Here is a 14,596-nt window from a genome sequence, read left to right as displayed (position 1 = left end):
GTAGGCATCATGAGGCACAAGTGAGTACACAAGCATGCCAGTGTCTGCATCTTGATTATATATTTTTTGTAGTTGTACATGAGTTACTCCAGATTATGTGAAATGGTTTGATCACATTTTCTGTGTTTATTATTACTCATAGTAAAAGAGAATGAGTAAGGCTACGGTTACTATGGATGCGAATTCTGAAGAAAATGTGTTCTGACAAATACGCCAGAAATCCTCGTCAGAAAAAGGTGGTTACACTGTACACATTTTCTGATATTCTGATAGTCATTATGTTTCTGCCGCCCAGCAAAGATGGACGAACTTTATCAATATTTTTTTCTTGAAAGTCTGCTAATAAAGTTAGTGTTGTTAAATGGTGGAAAAACTGAACATGTCAACCCGTTACTTTCTAATAGAGGCGACAAAGGAGAGTTCCAAATGTTATTTCAAGAATTGTGGGACCAACCAGAATTTTTTTCAACTATTTCAGGATGAGACTAGCAACATTTGAATACATACTGAAGGGGATAGAAGAAAGCATCAAAAAGTTCTCAAATTTTTGTGAATGTATTTCGGCAAAACAAAGACTGGCTGTAACTTTAAGGTAAGAAAAAATCTATACAGTACTTAATTCAATTATTTACTTCCATGAAATTTGATATACATATTCAAAAATGAAATTATTTACTTCCATGAGATTTGATATACATATTCAAAAATGAAAATGCAAACTGGTGAAATACAATTGAACAAAATTAAACGAATGGCACTTGTAAAAAATAATTCAATTATTTACTTACATGAGATTTGATATACATATTCAAAAATGAAAATGCAAACTGGTGAAATATCCCACAAACACCTGTTCTCGTACACAAGGCTGATCAATTTATCGTTATCCATGGTGGAATAATAAAATAAATCGAAATTCAATGCACAAAAATACCAAAAACAGATGCAGGTCGCATGAAAAAATAAAACTTGTTTGAACGCTCAATTGGTTCTGACGACTTTGTACGTGTTCTGACGTGTTTGTTGCTGCCACTGTAAACACTCTCATTGGAATGCATGGCGTTTGTTTTTTCTTCGAATTCGTCAGAACTCGTCCGAACAGATATTCGTCAGAATTCGCATCCATAGTAACCGTAGCCTAATGCAGCAGTGACTTTATATTTTATAATGCAAGTAGTGTGATGTATTGTACATACGGCAGCCAATCCTGAGCATGAGAATTTGACTTATGCTGAAGTGGTTTAAATTCCAGGTCTCTGCCCCATACAGTACCATCAACGCAATCACTCATTCATATAATCTCCTCTTTGCATCCATTCCCACATGCCTATTTCTCATGACACTTTTTAATCCCCCAAAGCATTTACTTGCTTCTCTCAATCTACAGTATACTTCTACCTCCATTTCTCCCTTTCCTGCCACATGCGACCCCAAGTACCTAAAGCTAACCACTTCCTCCTGCCTATCTCCTTTAAGGTTTACTTCCAACTCATTGTCATCCTCTCCCCTTGTACATTTCAATCTTCAACTTACTCCTATGGTAAGAGTATAGATGCAACTCAATTTTTTTTATTTTTTACATGTTTTTTTATAAAAAAAAAAATATATACATTTTTTTTTTTTTCCAGGCCAAAATAGACCATGATTAATTTGTGCATACCTTATTGTATATCCTATCTTATGTGTATGTTTAACCATTCATGACAAGGAAATTTGGAGTGATTAATCTTTGAAGATTATACTAAGAGTAAATTTTGTAAGGTAGCATATTGGCCCATATACAGTATCTACACTTGTTGCAGCATCTGAGTCCTGACTAAAAAGGTCAATTACTTGTTTATTTATATACTGTGTCTGATGTCTCTTTGGATAAGGTAGATACGCATATGTGGAGGGATGAATCAAGTACTTACACCTGTTTTCATATACTTGATATTTAATATCTGAACAAATTTGGACGTGAAAAAAAAAAAAAAAAAAAAAAAAATAAAATTTTTTGCATCACTAGGTAAGAGATAAAATTATATATATATTTTTGTGGATAACAAGACTAACGAGTAAAATTATAAAGTAGAAAGTGATTAAATAGGAGTTAATAATCATTCCCCATATAGATACATGTAATTATGTTGTCTGTTGGTTAAAATGATATGTGTGTACACCGTGTAGTGTGAATGAATATCAGAGCTATGTCATTTGAGATGAAAACATCTATTTTTTCCATCACACCTTTGCATTTATGTTTTAAATGCTGGTAAATACATGTGAGGGTGTGTGAATCTGTTTCTTAAAAGTACTGTTCCTTTAACCTATTTGCTACGATGATACAACCTGTACATATCTTTCTAGTAATATCAGATGATTTTATTCTGTTTGGGACAGGGCCTCATCCTGATGAGTGACAGCCTCAGTTAACCCCTTTTGTTACAGTCATACATTTTACAATCTGCTATACCATAAGTCTCCCACTGATACAATATCAACTGGACATATAAAAAGATTAAGACAGGATATTTCAAGTATGTCAAGAAATAGTAATCTGAATAGAGGAGCTAACCCGTGGAATAAACTGGAAGGCAGAAAAATACATAATTTCAAGACAACTTTGATAAAAGAAGGTCTGGCCATGTTCCTTAAAACTATTTCTTGTTCATGACCAACACACAGTAGCTGGAAATGGTTGTCCAATAAGATGGATGTATATTATAGACAATAAGATGGATGTATGTCATAGACAATTATTTCCCTACTGTCTTGCCTCCATCTGTAGATGCAGCTCTGTGGAGCTGACACTCAGTCTCTGAATCAATCATTCATCAATCCATTGCCCCAGATCTCTCTTGCAGAAGACCCACAGCCACCATGGAACCAACAACAGCCTCCAGTTTATCCCCACATACACAAGGAAGTGATATGCTGCTATCTAAACTGGGGTAAGAGCAGGGTAATGCCATATGAGGCTTCCCATGTCTTTTGTGTGAAACATTTGGGGCAACTTGAGTCTGTGGCCAGGCTAATTCTGTGTTGGCACTGCTTCAACACTCTGTCAATAGTCAATCTCTAATCTAGGCTCAAGATTTCTGCATCTCCTTAGACTATATTTCCTCCCTTCCACGGGAAAAGTGCTGACAAATGGTGACTCCTCCTATTTTCACACTTATACAATACAGACAACCATCCAATGTTTGTTCCCTGGGGGGGGGGGGAGACTATTGCTGGCTGTTGTGGGGAATTTCCAGTTAGTGAAACTCATAGAAACAATTACACATATCTATTATCTTTTTGCTAATACCTATTTATCTAAGGTTAATTAGAAAATATGATTGGATGTTTTCTGCAAACAGTTTAAGGATCGTGTTTGAGTATTTTAAGACTGTTCTATCATTTAAAACTTAATATCAGTCCCAATATATTACCTTGTATGGTATTCTTTAGTACCATTTTAATTTGATATAGCTCCAGTTACTAGTCTATTGATCAGGTAACTTTTAATCTATTTTAGTGCATCATGCTAATATCTATTGATCTAATATCACCTGATAATATCTTACAGTCTACAGTATCAAGTGCTGTGTAGCAATCAAGTAAGATCAATATTTAACCCTTCCCACTATTTACTATTTTTTACTAAATCACTGAGACCAATGACAGGTATCTGCATGTGGCGATGCCCATTTTCGAAACCCATCATCCTTCTCACTTCCTTCAAGAGGTGCAGCCACATGGCTGACACTCAGTCTTTAGACTGGGACCAAGATCTCTATCAATTTCTGTTGTATTTCTTACACCTTTTTACACATGGAGAGCTGACAACTGGCAACTGCTACCCTCCCCTACCACTTTTAGTCAGTGACACAGAAACAGTCCCATGCTAATACAATGCAGACAACAGACCAATGTTTCTTTCCAGAGAAATCTGTGGAAGGACCCAAGGACTCTTGCCAGCTGTTGTGGTGCTGAGTAATTTCCACTTTGCAAAATTCTAGGTAATGATATCACCCTGATAAAGCAGTAGCAAGCTGGAGAATGAACATTTTCAATGAAAATGCCATCTCACTTTAGAAACATTAGAAAATATTGACAAAAACAAATCTCATTGTACAAATTCTTAGTGAAATAGAGGCCTAGTGAGTCTAAAGCAGAGTTGAGAGCAATGATAAGAGACAGAACACAGTAAGAGAAGGAACCCCCAAAAAGACCATTACCTTATGTTTTTATGGAAGAGACCTATCCTTCCAAACAATAATATTTCTCCCCTTACCTTTCCTCACCACCTTCCACCTTTGCTTTCAATTCTCTGGGTCACATGAATAATTGTCACCCCAGAACACCCACATGAAGAATCGTCACCCCATGAGATCCCACCTGAAGAACTGTCACCCCAGTACAACGAATATCACAGTGGAATAAAGATTATGTAAGGTTAGGTTAGAATAGGGTTAGTTTAAGTAGAATGAGAGTTATGCTTATTGTTATCAACTTATACAAACGAAGAATCTTAAAGCCAGGATTGTCACCCTAGGATAGCCCACATGAAAAGTTGTCACTTGTTGAAGACTGGGGTGACAATTCTTCATGTGATCCATTTCTCCTTCATACATGTACAGTAAAACTAAGTTAAATTTCTATCTATATTTCATCTGCTTAATATGACTGGTCTTTTCTTTGTTGATTTAATGATTTCATTGATTTTGTATATGAATTTGTGCACAAAGTAGTTGTAAAAAGCTAAATCAGTAATCATCCACAATCCAGAAATGAATATTTTATAGATTCCAAAGGAAAAAATATTTTTGATTTACGATCATTTCAGACCATGAAGATTTCAGGAACAAATTGAATTTGTGAACTGAGATTCCACTGTATTTATTTAGAGATTTCTCCTCTCCCAACCCCAGAATCAGAACAGAACACAAATGTTCTCTCATATGCAGATGAGCTGACAATAATAACCCAGCAAGGAAATACAAAATAGTAGCAATGAACACCCAAGCCTACATGAATAAACTGGAGCAATGACTCAAAAATAACAGAATGGGTGCCTTACCCCAAAAATCAACAGTGACATTGCTAACATCAGACAACTGAGGAAGAAGAACATACATATATATATATATATATATATATATATATATATGTATACGACGTAAGTGGGGTAGGAAACATAGGAGTCTTAGCCTGAGTTTATTCCTGACTAATTTCACAGGTGTGCTTTGAAAAAGCATACTTGCGAAACTAGTCAGGATTAAACTCAGACTAAGACTCCTGTGTTTCCTACTCCACTTACGTCAACCTGTCAGAATGTCTCAATATATATATATATATTAACAATAAATGGCTAAAGCCTTCCACTGAAGAAGAATCCTAAAATGCAAGGCTCACATTTGATATTCATATGACTTTCAGTCCACATATCAAGAACCTGACAGCAAAACTCAACAAGAAAACAAACCTACTTAATTTCATTGCAAGCAGACTTTGGATGATAAAAACCCTACTAACTATTTTCAAGCAATTTGAAAGAACCAATTTTGACTATGCTTCCACAGCAGAGTTCCCAACAATCAGCATGACCAACACAAACAACTTGCAACCTTTACAGAATGGAGCTCTGTGGCTATATACAAAGGGTCTCTTCCCCCTTATAAGAGAGGTAACCAAGAATGGACCACTGAGAGTAATAACAGGATGTACCAAAACCACCCCAATAGGATACCTGCATACAAAAACTATCCTGATAGACCACATGAAAATGACAGTAACACAGTTTTATGCCAGAACCCTCAACACCACACACTCTTCACACCATGTCTCTCAAGCACCACCCACAGAACAGAAAGAAAGAAAGAAAGAAAGAAAAAAAAAAAAAAAAAAACAGTAGCATACTACTCAAATATATATAACAACCTACCACCTGTACCCCGACATATGCAGTGCACTCTGGTCATTAAACAAGCCCTTCCACTCAGACCACCAAACTCAACACTCCAACAACACCTTCCAGACATGAAGCTCACAAAAATATATATCTGATAAGAACCACACTGGCACATTTGTATTCTGGACATTATCCAGCAATGAAATAGTACCAACATAAAATAGGTCTGGCCAGATTCCAATTGTCTCAGATCCAACCACCACACAGAGGACAACCTACAATGCCCTACAGTAACAAACCCTAGACAACAACACCCATGAAATGTAATACCCAATCATGGATCCACCTCACATGCATTACATCCCCCAACACAAAGAACTGGAGCTGCAATCAGTACACAACTCAAACACCCAAACACACCAGCACAAAAACATACAACAATCCAATCAATCTGTTGCCCCAGAAATCTCTTGAAGGACATCAACAGTTGCCAGGGAACTGGCAACAGCCACTGGAGAGGCCCACAGGTCACTCAGGAAAGAAATGTTGTGTTGTTGCCTATAGATAGTGTAGGGCAGTATTAGACAAGGTGCTCAGTGTATGTATTCTCTATGATGGATACATCTAGAGCAGTTTGATTCTGTGGTCAGGCCTATTCTGTGCTGGGATTGTCTTAGAGCTAGATTATTCTGAATGCATGCATGCTAGGGGGGTTCTTATTCCTCTTGAGAGAATTATTTTCTGTGGGGGCTGAGGGTCTTTGGTGAACTATTGAGGTGTGTGAAGGCAGGTGCCTGAGTACTGACTTCCTTTTGTGAAAAACAAAAAAGAATGAAAGTAATGAAGGTACGTCAGAGGAAAGTAGGAGAGTGAAATGACAGTTTCTGGGCAGGTTCCAGAGACCAGGTACCATCCCCTCAGGACCACACCTCCAGGTACAGGAGGGAGACTGAGAGATGAGATAGTTAACTTTCTAAAGATAAATGGGTACATGCCAGAACCCTCAGTCATCCTGTGGACCTTTGTCTCCTCTTGAAATTCAACAACCTCATTGGAGGGCCCACCTCATTGATGCTACAAAATCAATAAAAATTGCAAAAGCCTTAAGCAAGAACTGAAAATTGTGAACATTGAATATAAACTGGGAAACAAAATAGAGAATTTCATAGGCATGAATATTAAGTAAATGAAAAAACTCAGTAAATTTTTACAAGTGTTTATTACATAGCCACAAATTAGCAAAAGTCCATGAAAGCATAGAATACCTGCCCTACACAATAGCTAAGGGTACTCGTATACCTATTTTGTCGACATAAAACAAAGGCTAAAAAATAATAGAATGGAAGCCTCACCCTAGAAATCATCAGTAACAGTGCTCATTTTAGACAAATGTAAATAAAACCCTCCAACAGTAAAATACATGGTCAAACCTTCCACTGGAAAAGAACACAAAAATACTAAGCCACATTCTTGATCCACATATCTTCAGCCCACGCATCTGACGGTAAAACTCAACATAAAAATAAACCTTGTAAAATCAATCACAAACACAGGCTTTGGCCAATAGAAAAAAAAAATCAGTCTACAGACAATCTAAAAGAACCATACTATATCTCCACAGCTTGGTTCCCAACAAACAGTAAAACAGACACATACCTGTACAAAATAAAGCATCGAAACCCCCAATAAAACCTGAAACCAGAAACCAAAATCCTACCCACATATATGAAAATGATAGGAACATAGTTCTATGCTAGAGCTCTTAATCCTATTCACCCATCCCATTCAATCAAACAATTATTGCCTCAAGTTTTACTTTGTGGAAAACCTGCAGCCCCATAGCAGCCAGCAATAGTCCCCCAAACATTCCACAGATCTGTTTAGGAAGAAACTTCAGACCAGTGTCTGTGTTGTATCAGTGTATTTACTTAATTGTAGAATACAGGAAAGAAACAATGATTGTTAGGTCCTGCTTCCTATCCTTCAATTTAACATACCTAGCCTCAAATTTATGTGCAGTTCCAACTTAATCTATATTCTGGATTTCCAATTGTCATATTTAGATTTGAATTCATGTATTGTTTGAGCTAGGGCTATATCACTTTCCAAGCTATTCCAAGTACCTATGCATCTATATGGAAAAATATATTTCTTCACAGTCTTTAGGCATGTGGTCTTTCTTAATTTACTCCCATGACTTCTTAAAGCCCTCCCATCCTTAATCAAGAAATCTCTTCTATCAATGCAATCAATTTCCTTTATTGACCTGAATACTATAATCATATCACCTCTTTCTCTTCAATCTTTTAAAAGATGGCAGGTCAAGTGCTTTTAGTCTTTCCTCATATGGTTTATCTGCCAGACTGGGGACCTGTTTGGTTGCTGTTTTTTTTATCCTCTCGATCTTGCTTATATCCTTCATTCTGTGTGTGGGACATATCACTAACACATATTCCAGTCTTGGACAGATCTGGGTTTCAACCAGTTTTTTCATCATCTCTTCGTCCATATGGTGAAAAGCCACTTTAATCTTCTGCTGCAGTCTGTCTATCTCCCATAATCCTGCTGTGTATGTCAGGTGACAGGATGTCTTTTATCTATACTTCCAATTCTTTCTCCTGTTTTGCTTTTGTAATGGTTTCTCATTCCAAGGAATAGTTTAAAGGTAGTCTTTTGCTGCTATTGACCATTTCCAGTACTTTTCACGTTTTCATATTGAAATTAATTTCCCATTCTTGGCTCTATTAAAAAATAGTGTCCACATTTCTCATGTTCACTCTACTCATGATTTTTGCATCATCTGCAAACATGATGGCACTGTTTGTTGTAGTTTCCATCATGTCATTGACACACACCAGAAACATTATTGAGGCAAGTACTGAACCTTGTGGAACTGCACTTGTTCTGCTCTCCATCTTGACATCTTATCCCTTATTATTATCCTCACATATCTTCCCTTCAAAAAGTTTTTCATCCATTTGAGTAGTTTGCCTCTCAGTCCTCCAATGTGCTGTGCTCCAATTTCCACACAAGTTGAGTATGAGGTACTTTATCAAAAGTATTCTTTAGGTCAAGGTACATATACTCCACTCACCCCTCTCTCTCTTGTGGCACATGAATCATTTAAGTGAATGCTTAAAAAGTTTGACATACAAAACTTTCCAAATCTGAAGCCAAATTGGCTGTCATATTCATCTCTTCAAGATATCTGGTCCACTGATCTTTCACAATCGTTTCATGTAATTTCACTCCTGTGCTGGTCAGTGATACATTCCATAATCTTGTGGTGTCTCCTTACCTTCAACTTTGTGAAATGGTACCACATTTGCCATTTTTCCAATCAGGCAGCACTATGCCTTTTTCAATGAACATAATAAGGCTGACTCTTATCAAGTAGTTGTTCTTCAACATTCTTAAGCATCCAGTTTGAGACCCCATCAGGTCCTGAAGGTTTTGTCACATCTAAGGATCCCAAAACAATAAGCACTTCCCTCACCTCTATGTTTATATCTTCTAAATATTGCTCTCTTTTGTGAAGATAGATGGGAAATTTTCATTCATTATTTCTGCCTGAGCTGAGGCTTCCTCAAAGACCTCATCACCCACCACTATCAATTTTATGATTACTTCCCTGTGCCTCAATTTACCCTTTATAGACCTGTGAAACAGATTTGGTTCATCTTTACATTCATCTACTACACCTTTCAAAATTACTTTCTTCCTGCAATTTCTTGTTTAGTTATTCCTAGCTTGTTTGTATGTTTTTTGTTTTATTGCTTTTTCTTCCATTTCTCCAAACCTGGCCTTTTTTGCAATCTTACAACTTTTGTTGAACCAGTCCTGTTTCTGCTTCTTCCTTCCATTAATCTTTGGTATGTATTTGTTCACTCCTAGGTTGTAGGACTGTTTCTATGTCACTGGTTGAAAGTTGTAGGGAGATGAGAACAGTTGCCAGTTGTCAGCTCTCTATGTGTGAAAATGTGTAAGAAATACAGTTGTAGTTGAAAGAGAGAAATCTTGGGCCCAGTCAGGAGACAGAGTGCCAGCCCTTAAGGGCAACATCAGCTGATGGAGGTGGGGGAGTTGACGGGTTTGAAAATGGGCAGCTGTGCAGTCCATCTTACAGGACCACCACATACATTCACTATTGGTCCCCCCATCCTATTACATCACACAAGGACAACTAACCCAGGGAAAAAAAAAAATAGTATCTTACAACATATATAGCAATCTACCACCAGAACCACAAAACACATCCTAACAAAATCATATCTACACTCAGATCACAAAACAAGTGCTTCATGACAGACCTCCACTCATTACTACACCAATCCCCTCCAACACCCTCAAAACAATCCCTCCCCCAAAAAAAGCAAGAACCACACTAACATACTTGTTTTCCAAACCACCATCCAGCTGTGAGCACAGAAAAGACCTAGCCATAGATTCAAAATGTTCTAGGGGTCTAGATATAACCATCACATAAAGGACAACAAAATTAACTAATCCTAGACAACAATTCAATTTTTCTTCCTTAACCAATCTATAGGCTTGTCTGGTGGCCGCTGCCATGGAAGCCAAGGATTGATTGAATGATGTCCCCCTCCCCTCCAATCCAGCTCCCTTCAGACACCTCCACCACAGTATTCATATTTTGCCATTAACACTTGGTCTATCATTATTAGTTTACAGCAATTATGAATTGCTATAATCAATTCTATGAATTTCAAAGGACCAACAATACCTCAAAAGCAGAAAAATAAAAAAAGTGAAAATCCCTATAGGCATATTAAGAAAATCGTACCCAACCTGTAAGATTATCGATATATCTCTATTTCCCATTTTTCAGTAGGTTTTACTCAACAAAATCCACAGAATATATTTCATCAGCACCTCATAATACATCAGAAAGCATGATTTTCTTTAAAATTAATTTTGACTTTAATTCATAAGAAAAAAATTTATTTAGTTTGTTTCTGAACCCAGAGGGATACACCAGCCAATACTTCTGGAGTAAATGGGCCATGTTAAAACCTACGATGCATTAACTTCACGCTTCATTTCATAAAATATTATGCTGATTTTTATGCTCCCACAACCATTTATCAATACAACTGCTATAGGAAATGGACTTTATCAATTACTGGTTTTCTTAGAGTTTGAAAGGTAGCTGAATATGATACATTCTCCATGCTATGTATACTCTCACCTTAATTTATCCCTAAAACCCCCAAGATGTAAAGAAAGATGTTCCAGTAATACTCAGTGAGAGGAAAAGTACACATAAAAATTGGTATTTGGGATTCCACACTGCCTCTAAAATGCCAATAATGTACTGGGTGGTGTTAAAAAGACCCATATTAAAACTAAAAATATGGTTAATAAGTACAATCCATGCAGGTCTGGTAATAATCTCAAAACAAGAGCTAATGCTTTAGCTACAGTAACATTATATACTTAGGTTCATAAAATTTACATTTCAATAATATGAATTTAATGAAATCCGAGACGCTAGTTTCCTCGTTAAGGGAACGTAACTTATATATTGCAGAAATAAAAATATATTTTTTTCATGGAGAGCTAATTCGAGTCTACATATCAATGCTGACCTTGATTCTTCCATGTGAACCTAGCTCTGATAACCTGATCCATCCAATTCTATCCATTCTCGTTCCATTTAATTCAAATGGGATGACAAACACATAACCCTTTCCCGCATATATATTGCCCTTAGTGACACAGTGATAAACACAAACTTGTCTCAAAACACAATTTTCCAGAAATATCTAATTTTCCTTGAACTTATCTTACATGCAAAACCACAAGAAAACTCTGGTAAATAGATGTTAACACTTATATACACCGTATATCACAAACTTATGTTGTTGAAAACAAAAAAATCTTTAATGCACACTTGAAAATATCATAAATCCTTATACAATACTTACTAAATGTGCGAAACAAAATTGTGCTGGTACCGTTTACGGTTCTGTCAATTGTCCATGTTTTGAGTCACTTGATGTTTGGGTCTGCTGTTATACAAATTTCAAACCAACGGAGTCATTTTATTATATTTCCATGTTATATGATATGTCTTAATGTACTCATTACATATTTCAGCAAAAAAATAACATGTATAGATTTCTATTACATATTTCATATATACAGTGCTTAATTTTCTAAAGCCTACGACAATACTACTAGAATCGAACACATTGTTTAGAACATCCAAAGGGTCACAGCTTGAAATCCACATAAAGTATACTAATGATAATAAAACAAATATATTTAGACTAGCAACAGGTATTTACTTCTTATGTTGTTTAATCCATGAGGGATGGTTTTCATATTTTGACTTGTGTCAAATAATTCAGTTTCGGGAACACTAACGCTTTCATTTTCTTGCTGGATTTGAACATCAATGGCGGAAAACACAAATCTCTCTCTCTTTCGCAATTATGTTCCCATTTTTTTTTCCATGTGTCTTTTATAATTATCTCACAATATTCGGATACCACTCTTATCAATGACACTGACGTAAGTTTTAGAGCCCCCATCCTATACTCCCCCTTTTATAAATTGCAACAACGTTTACCTTTTCTAATATTGGGACACTTTTACCAGTGAACACACAATTCATATATCTTGCCCACCAAATTGACCTTTGCGTTTGAGTATCTCCTTAGGAATTTCATCTGTCCCCGAGTAAATTTTTACTTCTAGGATCTAGTAGTTCGTGTATTTCTTACATTTCCGTTGTTATATTGTGGAGTATGACATCACCGAGCAAGTGGGTCTGCCCCACACCTATCAAAACTCTAACTTCCTTCCATTTCGTTCTTTCCTTGCACTGGCCTTCCAAATCCCCCCCTCATCCCCATCTAATCTATCCTGCCCTTTACTACTTACCACTTATGCCTTCCTCTACTTCGGATTCAGTTCCATCGTCCTTACTACATGGAATCTTGTTTGTTATTATTGACCTCCCCCCCCTCTTTTTTCATTATATACTATCCCATCTACTATTAGCTTGGAGATTCATTCTCGGTGTCTTTGTCATTTACAATATTATAGAACGATTAAGGGTTTACTTCGAATTGATCTACTATCATTTTGATTTTCATTTTTGTCACTTCTAATTCTTGTGTATTTATTTCTGGTTCTTTCAATGAAACAGCCCTTTTCTATGTTCAGTTTACCAATGTATTGCTTATCTCTTTCGGTTTCACAATTTCTGTCAAAATAATCCCTATTCGAAAATTTTCATACTCATTTAAGCTCATAATTTTCCACATTCGAGTTGTAATATTAAAAAAAAATCCAATTTTCTTTTGTTTCATTCATCTCTGAAGTTCTCCCAGTTTGTTTATTCTAAAAAATTATTTCGTGATCGATAATTACCAACGTGTCAGAACGACAAACTTACATCGGAGAGTCGTAGTTATAAGGTAAAAAGGGTAATATTTAAGAATACGAAAGAGGGGGACAGTAGAAATTAAAGTGATCAGAATATTTTTTTGAATGAATATTCGTCTCTGAGTTACTATGGTCCTTTGAAGTGTCACTAAAGTCACTGAGGTATTTTTTGGGTAAAAATAATGTAGATGTTCAAATGTACTATCGTTTTTGAAACAGGTTTATTGCCATATAATTTATCACAGTAATGTATTATGCTCAATATTTTTGTGTCATAGGTATATTTTTCAACATACACAGACACGCGCGCACACACACACACACACACACACACACACACACACACACACACACACACACACACACACACACACACACACACACACACACACACACACACAGATCCCCCTCAATGAAAGAAATAATTGTAACACAGAAGGAAATCAGCGACCAAACCAAAATCCTTGATATCAGAAAATCACATGGTCCTGATGGAATTGCAAATTGGATACTGAAAGAATGCATGGAGGAATTAACAGATGAAATATATAATATAATTAAATTCTCACTTCAAGAAGGAAAGGTGCCACAGGACTGGAAGAATGCAAATATTGTACCGATTTTTAAGGGAGGAAACACGGAAGATCCATCAAATTACTGACCGATCTCCCTGACAAGCACAGTAGCAAAAATTTGTGAAAGGTCATCAAAAATAGATAGGTTAAACATTTGGAAGAAAAAACTATACTGAATCCAAATCAACTTGGATTCAGACAAGGAAGATCATGTACAACAAACTTGATCTGATTCTACTCGAGATTAATAGACATAATACAAGAGAGAGATGGTTGGGCAGACTGTGCCTTTCTGGACCTACAAAAGGTATTTGATAAGGTAACACACAAAAAAACTAATAAGGAAAATAGAGTCAATAGGTGGCATCAGAGGAAAATTATTGGAATTGGTGAAAGACTTCCTGACTTGGAGGAAAATGAGAGTAGTAATTAGAGATAAATTCTCAAATTAGGAAGAAATGATAAGTGGTGTCCCGCAGGGATCAGTGCTGGCCCCGATCATGTTTGCCATATACATAAATGACATGGATGAAGGAGTAGAGTGTTATATGAATTTCTTTGCAGACAACGCAAAAATACCAAAGAAAGTAAGAACGGAGGAGGATTGCAACTCATTACAACAAGACTTGGACAAGATCTGGAAATGGACTCAAAAGTGGGAAGTGAAATTCAGTATAAAGAAATTTAGTATAATGGAATTTGGAAAAAGAAAAACAGAATATCGAGA

At 36.3% G+C, this 14,596-nt stretch overlaps 1 protein-coding gene across 4 annotated transcripts in view; it reads left to right on the top strand.

Annotated features, from left to right (window-relative positions):
• LOC143024646 (uncharacterized) overlaps nucleotides 1-14,596 on the top strand; it is a 48,087-nt gene that overhangs the window by 6,647 nt on the left and 26,844 nt on the right. The window contains exons 2-4 of one of the 4 annotated variants that reach the window (XM_076183569.1): nucleotides 479-592; nucleotides 2,847-2,933; nucleotides 10,428-13,183. In XM_076183569.1, coding sequence (XP_076039684.1) covers nucleotides 479-592; nucleotides 2,847-2,933; nucleotides 10,428-10,470 — 244 coding nt within the window. In that variant the 3' untranslated portion in view covers nucleotides 10,471-13,183. Of the gene's footprint in view, nucleotides 1-478; nucleotides 593-2,846; nucleotides 2,934-3,910; nucleotides 5,085-10,427; nucleotides 13,184-14,596 lie in introns of those variants that run through there. The other 3 variants (XM_076183568.1, XM_076183566.1, XM_076183567.1) reach the window with 3 other exon arrangements.

The sequence above is a fragment of the Oratosquilla oratoria genome, chromosome 4 (assembly GCF_046742065.1).
Source record: "Oratosquilla oratoria isolate Oo_2021 chromosome 4, ASM4674206v1, whole genome shotgun sequence".
NCBI lineage: Eukaryota > Metazoa > Arthropoda > Malacostraca > Stomatopoda > Squillidae > Oratosquilla > Oratosquilla oratoria.
This window is presented reverse-complemented; position numbering and strand designations above follow the sequence as displayed.